The sequence below is a fragment of the Misgurnus anguillicaudatus genome, chromosome 17 (genome assembly GCF_027580225.2).
Source record: "Misgurnus anguillicaudatus chromosome 17, ASM2758022v2, whole genome shotgun sequence".
Classification (NCBI taxonomy): Eukaryota; Metazoa; Chordata; class Actinopteri; order Cypriniformes; family Cobitidae; genus Misgurnus; species Misgurnus anguillicaudatus.
In genome coordinates this window covers 12,013,350-12,030,179 of record NC_073353.2, presented here as the reverse complement: position 1 = coordinate 12,030,179, position 16,830 = coordinate 12,013,350, and the positions used below count along the sequence as shown (strand labels likewise).

Sequence of the window (16,830 nt, the reverse complement as noted above, 5' to 3'; positions counted from 1 at the left end):
CGCAGCTGAGCAGTTTCAGACCTCCGCCTTTAACCAGTGCCCTATTAACGTCATAGACATATAAAAGAGCGCTTGTCAATGTTTAAACCCAATTTTGAGCAGCAAGAATGGCTTATATTGCCATAAACCTGCAGCAATCGGACAAGCAAAAGTGCGTACATCTGCTTAGACCCTAACGTGGAGCCAATCACTTTTCCACGTGAGTTTTTATAAATATGGACTTTTGCTGTAGATTTTTGCGTATGCACACTTTACAATCAAATCTGTGCATACACACGCTTTATAAATAAGGCCCCTGTTTAGCACGATAACGTTAGTATTATACATCCTTCTTTGAGATGGAGTAATATTTACATATTTAATAATTCAAAAAAATTTCATAATAATGATTTGGTTCAATTGCATTAATGTGTCAGGAGAATAAAAAGAACTACCTTTTGGTATAAAAACAAACGTTTATACAAACATTTTATTGTATGGCACAGTTAGGGGTGAGGACATCACTGAAATCATTTGAAAAGCAATTTAACAAATTTCACTCAACCTCGGCATTCCAAAACAAAGCAAGAGCTGTTAATACTGGAAATGAACATTCATGGGAACAATGCACATGTAGCTACAGCGGGTGTGTGAGGTCAGTGACACAGACGAAAGACCAATGTGTGGGCTCTGAAACACATTTTTGATTCTTCACACCTAATGTCAAGGCACCTTTATATTGAAACACAGCCGGCATTTGCCTTTGGTTAAATTAATGGAACAGCTTTAGGTCAACCGTGGTGAACTTTATTTACAAGGGTTTTTTTGTATAGAGGCAAGTAGTGTGGATTTTATAGTCAAGTATTATCAGTGTAGTGTAAATGATAAATATTAACAGCATAAGCAACAACTCTTTTGGGTTGCGTTTAGGCTCTTTGGTCTAATAGCTGAGGCATTAAGACAAATGTAACTCATAAGTTACTCATAAGAAAGTTTATATCAAATATGGCAAGAAAAGTGTTAACTTTATACATAAAATCTACATTCTGGATTAGCGTTTTGTAATGAGTCTTCAAGGTTATCCAGAATCAAGCCAAGCATTCAAGTCAATTGAATATCACATGAAAGTCAGCAAGATGTGAAAGGGTTAATGACAAAATTTTGTTTTAAAGGCAAAAACGGTTATGGGCATCATGCACAAAAAATGACCAAAGAAACAAAAAAGCATCTTATAATTGTGAGATGTGTTAGTGGTTTTGAAGTTTTGACTTTCTTTGTTTAAGTGGGGAGTGACATGAGAATAGAAAGATGACAACTTCATCTAATCTTCAAACTTAATCACAAGGTTTTTTGGAAGATTTGTGGTCTGCTATGTCTATGTGAACGGGTAAGAGGACATTACCAAAAAAGCATCTGTTTTTAGGAGGTGGTCTCACCGAAAAAATCTTTTGCAAGAAAAAGCAAGCCCACCTTATTGAAACCGTGCCATTATCCAAGACTAATGACAACATTAATGCACCAAAGCCAGGCAGACCGGACACACCCATAAGCATGAACGCACACATACAAGATACACCAAAACCTGGATTTAAACATTGTGGGTTTCAGGCCACACGGTGGCATTAGAAAACAGTGCAGAATATGACAGTTTATGTGCCAAAATTTGACTCCGCAGTGGTTAGTAGAAATCAACCATCAATCTAGAAAGCAAAAGGCCTTGTGGCGCTTAAACTCTCTTACATAAATAATTAAGTCTAACAAAATCAATTTACCTGAAAGGTTAATGATGACATTGTGTTAACTACTGTAAATAAAGAACAAAGCTCAAACTTGACCTTTCCTACATCATTCAAAGAGGGTGCTGACAAACTTGCTTGCGGTGAAGTACAAAAACATTCTCTAAAGTTAGTGAAAGTTGATTATAAAATAGATAGAAATAAACAGGATATTTGCATTTGATATTACTGAGTGGCATGATAAATAAAGATAAAAAAACATATGAAGGCCTGAATTGAAATAGCATCCAATTCATGTAAGCTCTTGGTCAGGGTGGTTACCTGCTTACTAATAGATATACTCAGTGCAAGTGTAAACAGGTGTCATTCATTAAAGACACAATGGTACAATGTTAGTAAGGCACATGTGCCGGTAGATCTTGATCTTCCGTCGCTATGATCTTGGGAACGTTGAGACGTGTAGTTTTCTATACATGTTCTTTTTCCATGGCTTTTCATAGAAGTAGCACCATATGTTTCGTAGTTTGTTCATAAAGCTGGAACATACAGACCAGAGGCAACGCTGAGACCGGTCTATACTCTCTTCATGCACACCTGACACCTGCTGATGTGAGTCCGTAGATTCCCAGCTTTTAGTGTTGTTGGGATAGGTTTCCTGCAAACCACGATACACACAGAAAGTTAAATATACAGAATGTTATTGTGAAAGAGAAGTAAAGTAAAAAAGAGCATTAGCTTTAACATCAAGAATTGAGTACACGGGAGTCGAAAAATCCAGGATTAGACTGATAATATTTAAATAATATTTTCTGGTGAAAAACTAATTCTTCAGAAGAGTATTAGAGGCAAGAAATTTTTTTTTTTCGAGATGTACAGGAAACACTCTGTTGCACTCTACAATGAAATTCTTACTCTTTGAATCCTTCAGCAGCCTAAAATATGAAATGAGGACACAAACCATAAAAGTACACAATGCTAAATTACTCAATTTGAGGGCCGAGGTTTTAAACAGTTGAGGTTTAATTTTCTGTAATACTGTTTGCAAAGTATGAGCTGGGTTAACAAAATTAATTAAATCATTAAGTCTTGTAATTTACATTTAATATATATTACAATTTTTTTTTGAAAGAAATTATAATTTAAATGCTTTATTTCCACCCAGCATACATGTTGAATGTTGCTTAAAAATAAAATGTATTCTGTCCAGTTAATAAGTTGTTGTTTTATACTTCTGACAATAACACAACTTAGTATCGCAATGGCAAAACCGCAATACTGTGAAACCATGGTATTTTTGCTTAAGGTTATCATACAGCCAAAATCTCATACCAGCCCATGTACATATACAGTGTATATATAGTGTATGAATGTAAACATTAGAATCTGCTGTATGTACATACATACTGTACAGTATGCATACATAGATACATGCGGATACATACATCTAAACATTTAAAAAGCTCAGATGCAAAACCCGCTAAGTGCGTCTGACATGTTTTTTGGTAAATCAACACTATCTCATAGCAATTCGTACATATTTTACAAGTTTCTTTATTGTTTTTTAATGATAATTTTATTTTTTGCAAGCTTCACTTCTAACAAATTCATATGAATTTGCTCACAAATTCTTGTGAGATCAGGCTGGGTAAATTAGATTTTTTTAAATCAAATTTCTGAACGGACTGAGGTTGAGATTAAGTGTATTTAAGTTAAGCGCTTTGGTTGCATTGATACTTCTGCTTTGTTTATCAGTCGTTTGGTTGTTGTGATGTTTATCCCGCCCCTAAGGGCGCAATGTCAGCACACCAAAGCTTTACGCTTTGTTTTCAATTGTTTCCAATGGAAGCGCTGCGTTTTTCAAAAGCTGGCGCTTGACGTTTTTTCCGCACTCAGCGCTGAGCGTTGAGAGTTCAACTTTGGGTGAAAAGTCAATGTCAGTTCTCACACGGCCGTCCAACCACAATGGAGGAGGGGCGGGACAAGCATCACAACAACCAACCGGCTCACAGCTCAAGTATCACAGCTACCAAGCACTCAGCTGAAAACAGCTAGCATCGGCGTTCTCCAGGCGTTTTCAGACACGTAAAAAAGGCTTTGGTGTGTACCGCCCCTAAGTGTGGAAAACCGCAGAGCGCCGGCTTTCACCGGGAAAAAACATGTTTTACTAGGTTTACCATGTTTTTAATGTCCTTCATTGATTTGTAGACATTACTCTGCATTTGTGAAATCTACATTTTATTGTGGCGTTTGTGACATAAAATAGAACCATGTTGTGCCTTAAAACACTTTTTTTTTTCAAGAAAGAGTTGGAATAAAATAAAATAATAAGAATAGTTGTAAAAGTAAAGTTGTAATATTTGAATAACATTTACTCTACTGAAAAATGCAGCTAAGACCAGCATGAGCTCATGAGCTGGTTTTAGCTGGTCTCCCGGCTTGGTTTCAGCTGGTTTTGCTGGTGTAGAAAGCTGGTCTAGCTGTGTTTTGGTCACTTTTTAAGCTGGTCTAGCTGGACAGACTGAAAGATCAGCTGAATCGCCACCTTGACCAGCTTTGCCAGGCTGGGAAGACCAACCCAAACCAGCTACTCTGCCACCTTAAAACAGATGGTCTTAGCTGGATTTTTCAGTAGGTTTCAAACTAAAATTGAACTTTTCTTGACATCAAACTGACCTGATTATCAGTTATTTCAAGAGGGGGAGCTAAAAATACTAGATTTGAAGTATTGACTGTGTTATTACAGATAATTATACATAAAATGATCCATCATTAAAAGGGGTACTAAACAAAAAGCCCAACTTATGAATAAAACCTCTAAATATAGTAAATATAAGTGTTAGCGCTTACGTAAACATTTCGCTGTCATCTATGGTGGCTAACCAGAAGCTGTATGAATTAGCGTAGTAGTTGCAGGTGCCACGGCCGTGACACTCAATGAAGGGAGCAGAGCGGAACTCTTCCAAACAAGAGCCAGGAGAGGCTAAAGCCTGACCCGAACCCTCAGCACCAGCACTGGTGTGCTGTTTAACAGAGATAGAAAGAGCATTAAATCATTTAAAGTCATGTATGCAAAATATACTTTCTCCAAGAACTGAGCTTTGGCCCCCTCACCATGACAAAAGAGTATCCGATCCACATGGAAGCCCAACCGTCAGGGCAGGGTGGGATCATGATGGTCTGACTGTGTACGGCTATCACCATAGCAGGAGCTTCACATACTGAACATCTGCCACACAAAAACATTTTGTACACACAAATGAAAACAATGATATATTTTGACTTACTGAAAGATGCATCTTAGAACAACACAAACCTGCTGATGAAGGGTTTAATGCTCTGACCGGTAATGGGAGCCATGCTCATTGGCATTGGCTCTGGAGAGGTGAGCCAGTAGGAATAGTCATTGCGAGATGCAAAGTTGCATACGTTGTTGATGTTGCAGAAAAGGAAAGGCATAGGGCTGAATTTCCTTAGGCAGCTGCCAGCTGTGCCTATAGATTAAAGAGATAACAGGTTAGGATTAGGAATGCACACTGTTCAATTTTGGCCAATTTGGAGAATCATATAGATTTCTATAATCCTAGGCCAAAATCTGTATTCCACAGCCGATTGATGACCATTGCGAATTATTTGTCAAATTAAATTATGTAATACTTTTTAAGACATTTTAAAGTGTGGCTTCTCCTATATTCCATGGAGATCTCATGGTGTTACTGTATATGGCACATGTCTTGAACAGTTTGAGTAAATAATGGCACGGTTTTCTTTTTAGGGTACTCAGGCTCACCTAGGTCTTGCCCATGTGATCTCTCGTTGCCCTGGACATAAAGGAGGGAGTATCCATCGTATATCAGCGTGGTTCCATCTGGACATTGTGGAACGTCAACATTCTGACTGTGACGAGTTACCAGGAAGCCGTGGTCCATCGAGGAAGGTCCAGGGGGGCCAAGGCGACCTGGAATACCGTCAGGCCCTGGAGGTCCAGGGTAACCTCTGGGACCTACAGAACACAGAAATTGACAATTTACATAATCAGTAAACATAAGCCGTAAGTGAATGTAAAACTTATCAAAGAAATTAATTAAATAATGTTATGTTGTGATATATGCACGTACCAGAGGGTCCAGTTGGTCCGGGCTCTCCTTTGGCTCCCGGATGTCCATTATAGCCAGGTGTCCCATCAGCTCCTTTTAAACCCGGTGAACCCATCACACCTAAAAGTGTTTTTTCCGATAAGAGATGTCCATTAAAATATGCATGGGGTGTTTAGAAAAACAGCTTACTGCATTGTTTGTGTATACTTGTATAATTAGATATTTTAAACCCTCACCCTGTTCTCCTTTCATTCCGGGGAAGCCTTGGGGTCCAACTGGACCTTGGATACCTGGCGGGCCAGAAAGACCAGGATCTCCCTTTACAAATGTGTGTGGCCCAGGGGGTCCAGGGGGGCCTTCATTGCCTGAAAAGAAACATTTATTTTATTCGCAATGTACTAGAAGTACACTGCTTTACCACTTCTTCAAGGAGCTACATTTAAATGGTATAATCTTAATAAACATTTCAATATTATTTTAATTATACAAATATGATTATACAAACAAATATTTGATTAAAACCAAATGGCTTCTAATAATATCACAATTTCTGCAATATCATATAGAAAACAGCGTTTTTTTGTTAATACCTTTAAGTCCTGGAAATCCTCTGTCCCCACTTTCACCTTTTGGACCGATCACTCCTAAACCCCCCTTTGCACCTGGAGAAATACAGAGCTTAATTAATTCAAACCAACCATCTCTGCTAAGCATTCCTTTATATAAGTATGACATTTATATATGATTCTTACCAGGGAAACCGGGAACGCCCTGTGGTCCCATCTCACCCTTTGGCCCATTAATACCAGGCAATCCAGCCTCACCCTAAATAGTACATCTGTATTAAAACTAACTCTGTAACCTTAATTAAAAGTTAAAACACGTAACAAGTAAACAATGCCTTAAACTCACCAGGAATGCCAGTAAAACCTTTGTCTCCTTTATAACCTTGGGAGCCTCGTGGACCTGGGAAGCCCACATCTCCTTTATCTCCTTTAGCTCCAAAATTGCCTGGAATACCAGGTGGGCCTGGTTCACCTATTGCACCTGTTGTATACAAGAGATTATGTTAAAAGTAGATTTTGATGTATTTAGTAAAGTACCATTTTATAGAGAATGTTGTGTCTCATGTCATATTTTCTCAAATAAATAATAATTTTTCTGATTCCATATTTATTTTAATAAGCCAGAAATGTCTCCTCTGTGTCCTGCTGACAGGCGCGGTGCGCGTGCAGCAGCTGACGCAAATTATGGGTCCTCCGAAAGTTAGACCATCTCATTTCAGTTCTCTTCGCAGACTTCCAAGGCTTCCACCTTGAAAGACAGAGTGCTCACCTTTTATCGCATGCTTAGCAGGTTGCAGCCCTTGAATTGGAACACAGCTTGTGAAGCTTACGGCGGGTAGTGCGCTCTTTGGTAATATATTGTTTGTATATTTTTTTATGTTTGATTTAAATGATACTCAGGGTTAAAGGAAGATCTTTAATCAGAAAACGGAGTACATGGATTGTTTTGTCGGACGGACACAGAACGAGTGGATTGTTTTGTCGGATACGGAGTGAGTGAAACCGAAACTAAACTAAATGCGCACTCTCATACTGTGGAGTTTTAACACGTTTTAATAGTTGTACAGCGTAGTGTAAATATTTAACTGGAAACAACAATCGCGGACCTTTCTCTTCCATGAAGGCCGATGTAAACATCTAAGAATATTAACATTTCTCAGATTTATTGCTTTTGTGGACTACAAATGCAAGTTGATGTCATACTGGGATTGCTTGGCAAAGATAATTTACAAACCGGATGGATTATGACTTGCGCACAATTATTAAAAAAAGGTATGTTGTCCCATTTAGATTTTTCATGTTCATTCTAGCCCTATATGCACTGTCAGCCATGATGAAGTTTAATGATTCATTGCACCGCCTACCATGGTCCTGCGACGTTAGATCAGAAATGTCTTGTCTGCAAGTGTTATTTTTTTGAAATAGAGTAACATGAGTAACAAACTTAAATTTCAGTAATTGTATTGCGTTAATTATGATAATGGTTCTCGCCAATAATATAGCCACATAAGCTCACATGATGTAAGATTGCTTTGTATTTCTAGAGAACTTTTAAAAGGTGTGCAGAGTTTACCTTTTTCTCCTGACTCCCCCTGACTTCCTCTGTCCCCTTTAGGTCCCTCCATGGGTGTTCCTGGAAATCCTCTTTCTCCAGGGCGACCTTGATCCCCTGGGTAGCCTGGCAGACCCTTATCTCCTTTGGTTCCAGGAATACCTGAACTCCCAGGAACGCCAGGAATACCAGGGGTGCCTTTATCACCTTTAGAGTGTAATGGAGATGGTATAAATTAATTGTAATAACGTTTCATCAACATCCCCAATTTATAAATTAAACATGAACTGCACTGTGATACATTCTAAATTATATTTCATCAGTCATTTGTAAGTACTGGGGATCTTTGATTCTGACCTTTGCTGCCAGGTTCACCACGGGATCCAGGGAGTCCCGTCCCAGGAAGACCTAAGAGTGAAGAAGAAGGGAATTAGTGCACTGCCTCATGCACATTTTAACTCACTGTCAAAGTTTTAAGCACAAAACCTCATTTTGTATATTTTAGGATTATTAAATTGCACTTTTTAACCAAAGTAATTTGCCTGATGAACTAATAAAGGATTTTCTGCTCATAATGACAAAAAAATAAATCATAAAATAACGCAACAAATTGAGCAACATTAAAATTGGCCATGCATCTAGAAACATAGTCGAAAGCATTGTCGGCACGTTAAAGCCTGCACTGCAGAAATGCAACACAGCTGTAAAGCCCCAGCAAAGTATATTGTGGTAGTCTGCTGCTTCCTCCACAACCACTCAAAAACCTTTTTTTAAACATTCTCCTTACAAACATTTTATTCTACACATTTTTACATCTACAAGAATACCAGATACACCCTTCTCTCCAATTGATCCAGGAATGCCATCTTTTCCTGGTTGACCTCTTTCTCCTTGTGGACCCGGAGGACCCTGTAGACCAGGCTCACCTGGTCAAACAACAGGAAAAATCTCATGTACAGCACCAACTGGACCATACTTTCTGTGGCAGCTTTACACAAGTGCTTTTGATGTAAGGTGTATGTACACATAAACATACACCAAACATCTGGCACAAATTTTTCACTTTGACTTACCTGCACGTCCTGGAAATCCAGGATCTCCTGGAGAACCTGGCAACCCACTGACACCCTTCTCACCTGGCCTCCCTGGGCTACCTGCTCAGCAATAAATATGGTTTGTATAGTCTGTTACAGTATGTGTTATTGTATTACTATCTTTATTAACAACAATGTGTAAATAATCAATAAAAATGTAACAGTAATTTGCACTGGCTTCTGTAAGAAACTTGCCTGGGTAACCAGCCAATCCTGGGTCTCCTTTAGGTCCTTGACTACCAGTAACACCTGGAGTTCCTATTGTGCCTTTCTCTCCCTTTTGTCCAGGTTCACCAGGAAAACCAGGGTCACCTATATTTCCCTGTACATGAAGAAGTGTGAAGAGGAGTAAAACGAATGAAAACACTGAAGACATCTTTTGACACAGTCAGGGCACAGTTGCACGTTACACACTTGATGGTTATACTCATGCAAACGATACCTTTTGTCCAGGGGGACCAGGGATTCCTACTCCTGCCTCACCCGGGTCTCCTCTATCTCCTTTAAGTCCATCAGAGCCCTTAAATCCAGGGTGTCCTGTTATTCCAGCAGTACCTTTAGTGCCTTTTGGCCCCATTGGACCTGAAAAACCACAAATGATCCACCCTTGTTATGACCTTGTTAGGCCGGGGACATACTAGATCTAAAACCATGTGAGACCACAAACATAAGGACCTAAAACTTCTAAAACTTTTTAACATTATACGCTTCAGAATGCACACACTAGACCACAAGATCGTACACCTGGTCACTTTAGTAACAATTGCCATTGTTGTACAAGTCGATCTTTGCCTCAGTACTCCATTTCGATGACTTGTCATTTTTTAACTAGGAAATATGGTTGAAATTCCTGATTTGGGATTGAGGAAGGTCTGGGCAGCAGTAAAATAATCACAGTGACATTTTATGCACACAAAAAATTAAGTGTGACAAACCTTGAATCGGGTCACATTGCACCCCCGCCCCAATCTCTTGCCCTGATACGTTTGATTAGTTTATTGTATGTTCCTGGGATTTCAGATTGGGTTCCTGTTTGCTACTTAATTTTCTGATTATTATCACCTATGTCTTGTTTAGTTCACTCATTAGTCCATGTATTTATACTTCTGTTAAGTTCATTTCTTTTTCGTTTCTCATTTTCATTAGTATTTATGTACCCCTGTGATTCTCCTAGTGTGTTTTTGAAAAGGTCTAGTCCTGGCTTAAGCTATGCCCTGTCTATGAAACTAGGCTTATGTTACCAGAGGAGAGTATTTTATGTACCTGGTTCTCCCATGTCTCCTCTTGAGCCTGTCTCTCCAGGGTCTCCAATACGTCCTGGAAATCCAGGAAGTCCAGGGTCACCTTTCACACCTGTAGTGAAATGGCAATAACTCAAATGTATAATAACATCCCTCATTAACACATGTTTATCAGTAACCATATTTTCATTTGACTTCTTGCTTGGGGCATTAACCTGGTTGTCCGGGTAATCCTGGCATTCCATCCTTTCCTGCCGCTCCAGGGTCCCCAGGTGTTCCAGGATATCCCTTTTCTCCAGCAGGACCAGGATCACCTGACAGAGAATGATCAAATATTTTAAAGCACCTGTCAAGAAGATCTTCAAAAATGTCTCCCCTTTGACTTCAGCTTGTACCTCTGTCTCCAATGTCTCCTTTATCCCCTTTCATGTGCTCCATGTCCACCTCACTGATGTTACCAGGTGGCCCCTGAAGACCCTGCTCTCCTCTCTCACCCTTAATCCCCTCCACACCATACTCTCCCCTGGGTCCAATTAAGCCTGGGTCACCTGAAAGATACAAAACAACACCATGAAGACTCAACTAATGCAATTCCTAAGGGGAGGATAAAATAAATAAAAATTTATTGTACCACTGCAAAACACTTTCAGTTACTTTTATCCTAACTGTTGATTGCAATACCTCTTGGTCCAGGTTCTCCAGGGTTTCCAATAAAACCTGGAGGTCCGGGAGGTCCTGTCATCCCCATAATTCCCATTTCTCCTTTTGGTCCTGAAAATCAATATCCATAAGTTTATTCAGATGTCGGTAGTTTAGGGGAAAGCAATATGTCCCAAGGCATCAAGAGGCACTTACCTCGTTCACCAGGAAAGCCGTCTTTACCAGGCAACCCTGTTTGTCCAGGAAACCCCTTAGGGCCTGGTATCCCTGGGACACCAGGGCTACCCTGATTTCCTTGAGGTCCTGGCATTTCACGGCCAGGTTGTCCTTGAATTCCTTTCTCACCCTTTATACCTGTTTGACCTGAGATATCATAAAGGATTATTAAACACAATGCAGTGTGTGAATTACTATTACTACTACATTTAGATCTGTAAAGATGTCTACTTTGGTGCCAAACTCACCAAAAGGTCCAGGGTCTCCAGGTGGCCCCATTGGTCCAGTTGGTCCAGGTTCCCCAAGCCCTGGAGGACCTGGTGGTCCTGCCGAACCACGAACTCCTGGTGGCCCAGATTCACCTGCAAAGGTCAACATGAATTTTAAGTGGTAATAGAACATAGAATTGATTCTAGTTAACCCTTTCCCTGCCATTGACGAACATTTTCTTGCCAATGACGCTTTCCTGAGGAGTTTTTACAGTAATCTGTAATTCGGCTATTATCCACTAGATGGCCAATTGAAGCAAAAACTAATTTTACAATTTTTAAATGTGTATGTTTTGATAATTGTTCAACTGCAACTGCAATTGAAGAAACCTACCAATTTTTAAGAGGTTATAAAAAGAAAACAAATGAAGATAGGATGAAATGTTTTTCCCCGTGTTGTTTGTTTGTTTAAAGAATATATTTATAAAAAAAATCAATCACATAAACATTGCACACCAGCAGGACACGAAAGTCCAAATATTAACAAATGAAAAAAGAGAGGTCCCGCACACTATCCACTTGCAAAAATAGAAGGGTTTATTGCTCTACCATTTATTGTGATGTGATGAGTTTATGATTATGTATTTTACCAGTCACTGTGATTTGATGTGATGAGTTTATGATGATGTTTTTTTGCTCTTTGTGAAGGGTTTATTTTTGACATTGACAATGTGATTTGGTCAAGATACCTTTTTAAACATGTAAGTGACGTATATATTTAATATATGTTTGATGCCTGAAGAAGATCGAGAGATCAAAATGTTGCAATAGCAATAAAGCAATAAACCCTTCTATTTTTGCAAGTGGATAGTGTGCGGGACCTCTCTTTTTTCATTTGTATATATTTATAGAAGAAAATTTTCCTGGAAGGCATTTTGTGAAACTTTTTGTAAGAAAAATGCTGGCTTTGCTCCAAGAGACTTTTTTGTAGGTCTGGTCATGCTACAGAAGCGTACCGAATTTCGTAATTGTACGTTAAACACAGTCCGAGGGCTGCTTCGTTGAAAATTTGTAGGTGGCGCTATAGAGCCATTTTCCCACGCCTAATTCCAAAGCCTACACCACATGTAAATTTTCATCACTCTTGACATCTGTGCAAAATTTCATGAGTTTTCAAGTATGTTTAGGCCCTCTAAAGTCCCGCTGAAGTCGGAGAAAAATAATAATAATAATAATAATAACTCCTTGAAGAACAATAGCGTCCTCACACCCCGGTGTGCTCGGGCCCTAACTATGCAAACAGATTTACCTACAACCAAAGGAAGTACATTCTGAACACATTACCCAACCGTTTAGGGGTATTTTATTTAAAAGTATTATGAGAACGTATATTACATAAGTTATTATAAGAAACCAACAAATAACTGTACCTTTAACTCCCTGAGGGCCAGGTGACCCTGTTTTTCCTTCAACCCCAGGAACACCTGGCATTCCAGTATTACCCTTCTCTCCTGGAAATCCTGGAGCTCCTTGCTGACCTGTGGAGCCTTTAGGGCCAGGAAGACCCCTACCAGGTTCACCCTGTATGTGACAATTTAAAGTAAATGAAAATTTCATTTTTATAAAACAACAATATATAAAAAAATCTGGAGCCATTTTAAGTAGGCCTACAGTGCACATGTACTACAATGTATACTGTGTACATACAGTACCATTTCAGTCTCTTCATTAGAAAACAAACAGAAAATAAAGGAAATCTGTATGTAGTATTTAAAAGAAACAAAACATTCATTTACATTTTTTGTATATAGTGTTACACCTGAGCAATATCAGGAACCTGCATGCTCTCTTAAAGGGGTCATATGACATTATTTGGTGTAATTAAATGTTTTTAGACATATAGGGGTTAAAAACACATTTTTTTCAGATACCGTACATTACTGTTGCTTCTCTATGCCCTGCCTCTCTGAAACACATTGACTTTTACAAAGCTCATAATTTTGAAAAGTGCAGTGTGCTCTGATTGGCCAGTTATCCAGTTCATTTTGATTGGCGGAATACATCAAGCATGTGATGGAAATGTTATGCCCCTTACCATATTTGAAATATCAGCTCCCAAAGCCCAGCTGTCAAAGTCATGTCTTGTGTTTCCCCAGTCCAAGTCTCTTCTTTTGTTCTATATTGTCGTCCATGTCTGTAATTCTTTTGTTCATTGGTTCTTGTCTTCCGTCATTGTCTGTCTTGTTAACCCATGTGTATGTATAGCCCTACTGTTTTCATTTTCTCTTGTCAGTCATTGTATGTGAATATTCTAGTTTGGTTTTCTGTTTTTGCATCACGTTGTTTTTTATGTTTATTAAAGTCACTTGCATTTGGATCCTCCACCTCAGACTGACTGTTTCCACAACCTTACACCAGCGTCTCCACGACATGGTGGCAGCGTCAATACTACAGCAAGAATGAAAGTTACGCCTTCTTTCTTTTAGTATACATTTGGGCGGTGTTATGCAAATCTTCCCACACAGTGTGAAGCCTTGTTTGAATGAGGCGTTTTAGGAAGGCGTAGATGAGCCTATTTGGGTTTAAGCCTTAATCTTTGAGACTTTACGTATACGCATGAAGAGCATTTAACACTCCAAAGACAAAGGAAAACATTCAATTGCATCATATGACCCCTTTAAACTTGTGAAATGAAATACTTATTTCTAATTCTGATCTAATGCCTAATAAGAATGTCAGACTCTTCAAAGGAGTTTAAGATGTGCTAAGTACCAAGGTAGGTCACACTAAATACTGACTTTTGCCTGAAGAAGCAATTGTGTTTTGAAAATGTGTGTGTGTTTCCTATATTTTCTTTTTGTATCTAAATATAGAGACCCGTAAATATATCTGGAATGTTTTTAAAACTCATTTTAAAACAACAAAGCTGGTGGTGGCCTAATGGTGCATTCACACTAGACGCGGAAGAGGCGGCACGTGCAAGTGATTTACATTTTAAGTCAAAGCAAAGACGTGACTAGGCATCCTGTGGCACGGATGGTTGAACAATCTGAACTTTGCCGCACTCTTTTCGCATCGTGTTAACCAATCAGGAGCTTGCTCTAGCAGTGACGTGATAACAGGAAGGGTGCGGAGGCAGAAATACTAAACAAGAATAAAGGACAATCATCATCACTACACGACACGACATCTTACTTTACAAGAATTAAAAGGATCTTGTTTGGAAGGTGAGTGAGGAGGTCGGACAATCTGGTAAGTTTACTCAATTTGAGCTATATAAGCCCCTCCCATGACACAAATTTATGCGTGAATGTCTCGAATGAGTAGAATTTCATGCGCAAATGAAGCAAGTAAACTCAAAATGTTCAAGCGTTCAACCACCGGCGAATAGTGCGTTTTAGCCGCCTCTTTCGCATCTTGTGTGAAAGTACAGTAAGACTATTGCACAATACTGCACTTGTGATTCTGTATTGTGTTAGCAGTGCAAATGTCATGGATTTAATCTTCAGCAAACACACATACTGATTAAATGTACTTTGAATGCACTAAGTTGCTTTGAAATAAAGCATGTGCCAAATAAATCAATCTATATAGACGTAAATACACTCAATATACATTGGGACAAAGAATCTAAATAACATCCAATATCATACTTTCGGCCCGGGTGTTCCTGCACGACCGGGAAAGCCATCCTGACCTGGACGACCAGGCTCTCCTGGAAGGCCAGCTGCACCTGGAGTCCCAGAGTATCCTAAAGAGAGCAAAAGTTGCATGATTGATATTGGAAGATTACAAACATCTCAGCAAGCAATTCTGTCTAAAACAAGGCAACATTTGAAATACCAGTGAAAGTTTAATAGACGTCTAACCATAGGCCAAGAATAGAAGATGTGTATACATTTAGAACATGTAAAAGAAATGAAAGCAAACACCATGAACACCTGTTGACTTTGCTTACATGATGGAATATCATATATCTCTAAGTTATTTTGGCATAAATTGTTTTTTGAAACTGCAAAATAGCATCAGGGATGGTTTGCGCCGGAACACGCCTCCTTTTTTTACACTGAACCGCCCACGGAGCGCAAATTCATTCCCTAGTTTGCCGACGTGCGTCTGTGGAGGGGAAACCCCGCTGTGCGCCGGTGCAAAATGCAGGGCTCTGTTTGTGTACGTAATACTTCTTTTTACATACATTGACTGTTACATTTTGACACCTGCCGTTTACCTTTTGGCCCTGGGGGTCCAGGAGATCCAATTCCTGGTTGCCCAGAATCACCTTTTTCTCCAGGAAATCCTGGAACCCCACGTTCACCTGGAAGACCTCTGTCTCCTGAGGGACAAATTGAAAGAGATTTCATCACAATCAGCCTTTTCTCACAGGCAGCACAGTTTTAAGTAGGTGACATGTTATCATAATATTACCTTGAATACCAGGTCTGCCACTCTCCCCACGAGGTCCTGGGGCACCCTGAGGCCCAGGTAAAGATATAACTCTACCAGCTTCACCTTTAGGTCCTACAAAGATATTTGTAATTATGATTATTCTACAAAGAAGAACACTGATAACCAGTGGTTCAGCGCATCCTATTCTAAATTACAGACCTGGTAATCCTTGCCGTCCTGGTACACCTGGCAACCCTGCAGTGCCCTTTTCACCAGGTTCACCTGGTCGACCTACTCCTGGGAACCCTGGGGGACCTCTCTCGCCTGGGGGGCCAGTTCTACCTAGATCTCCAACAGGGCCGCGTTCACCCTTAATACCTTCTCTAGCCTAAAAAAATATCAGTATGATACTTACTGTAGCCAAGTAAACATTACAGGACATACTGAGGGACTTATCACATATTTGACCATTTGTCAAGTCTGTTTTGTCAGACTCAGTACTTACAGGCTCTCCTTTGGGTCCAGGTTGCCCTGGGTTGCCATTTATTCCTGGGAGACCATCAGCACCTGGAAATCCTCTATCTCCTGTTTTACCAGGAAAACCCTTGTCTCCTTTCAGCCCTGGTGCCACATAGATATCACCAGGCTCACCCTGAGCACCAGGGGCACCCATTAAACCTTGAAAGCCATCCTGACCCTAAAGACCAAAGAAATGTGACAATGAGATTTTTTCTGGTTTGATTCTGAACATAACTCTCATTTCTTTTAAATCATTTCAAACATTTTTGGTGCCACACACTAATGCTAAAAAAATTTGATCCCAAAATCAGTAACAATATCTGGATCAGACCCTCAATGTGTTTGTTTGAACAAACACAGAGACTTTTTTATGTTTAATTGTTGTTAATTGTGATTTTAATAACCAGTAATTTTAAAATATCACTCTTTCTCCATTCAAGTTGACAGAACTTGGTCTTGGTTAACTGAAATAGTTGTCCAGGAGCATGGCTAACATGGTCGCCAGTTACAGAGACTTCCCTGAAGGTTTCAGCTTTCAGGTCTTTTATCAGCAAATTCATTACTGAAGTAACAAATGT

At 39.5% G+C, this 16,830-nt stretch overlaps 1 protein-coding gene across 1 annotated transcript in view; it reads right to left on the bottom strand.

Moving 5' to 3' along the window:
* Nucleotides 1-435: 435 nt before the first annotated feature.
* The window catches only part of col4a1 (collagen, type IV, alpha 1), a 101,599-nt gene continuing 85,204 nt past the window's right edge, over nt 436-16,830 (bottom strand). Inside the window, exons 25-52 of the mRNA XM_055215174.2 lie at nt 16,239-16,430; nt 15,953-16,121; nt 15,773-15,865; nt 15,576-15,680; nt 15,001-15,098; nt 12,778-12,928; nt 11,387-11,500; nt 11,118-11,285; nt 10,944-11,033; nt 10,658-10,810; nt 10,478-10,576; nt 10,285-10,374; nt 9,464-9,603; nt 9,213-9,343; nt 9,001-9,077; nt 8,755-8,853; nt 8,285-8,335; nt 7,949-8,134; nt 6,723-6,856; nt 6,562-6,634; nt 6,400-6,471; nt 6,046-6,174; nt 5,831-5,929; nt 5,503-5,715; nt 5,029-5,206; nt 4,827-4,941; nt 4,563-4,735; nt 436-2,370 (exon numbers count right to left, since the gene is read on the bottom strand). Of these exons, the coding sequence (XP_055071149.2) occupies nt 2,289-2,370; nt 4,563-4,735; nt 4,827-4,941; nt 5,029-5,206; nt 5,503-5,715; nt 5,831-5,929; nt 6,046-6,174; nt 6,400-6,471; nt 6,562-6,634; nt 6,723-6,856; nt 7,949-8,134; nt 8,285-8,335; nt 8,755-8,853; nt 9,001-9,077; nt 9,213-9,343; nt 9,464-9,603; nt 10,285-10,374; nt 10,478-10,576; nt 10,658-10,810; nt 10,944-11,033; nt 11,118-11,285; nt 11,387-11,500; nt 12,778-12,928; nt 15,001-15,098; nt 15,576-15,680; nt 15,773-15,865; nt 15,953-16,121; nt 16,239-16,430 (3,474 nt within the window). The 3' untranslated portion in view covers nt 436-2,288. The remainder of the gene's footprint in view (nt 2,371-4,562; nt 4,736-4,826; nt 4,942-5,028; nt 5,207-5,502; nt 5,716-5,830; nt 5,930-6,045; nt 6,175-6,399; nt 6,472-6,561; nt 6,635-6,722; nt 6,857-7,948; nt 8,135-8,284; nt 8,336-8,754; nt 8,854-9,000; nt 9,078-9,212; nt 9,344-9,463; nt 9,604-10,284; nt 10,375-10,477; nt 10,577-10,657; nt 10,811-10,943; nt 11,034-11,117; nt 11,286-11,386; nt 11,501-12,777; nt 12,929-15,000; nt 15,099-15,575; nt 15,681-15,772; nt 15,866-15,952; nt 16,122-16,238; nt 16,431-16,830) is intronic.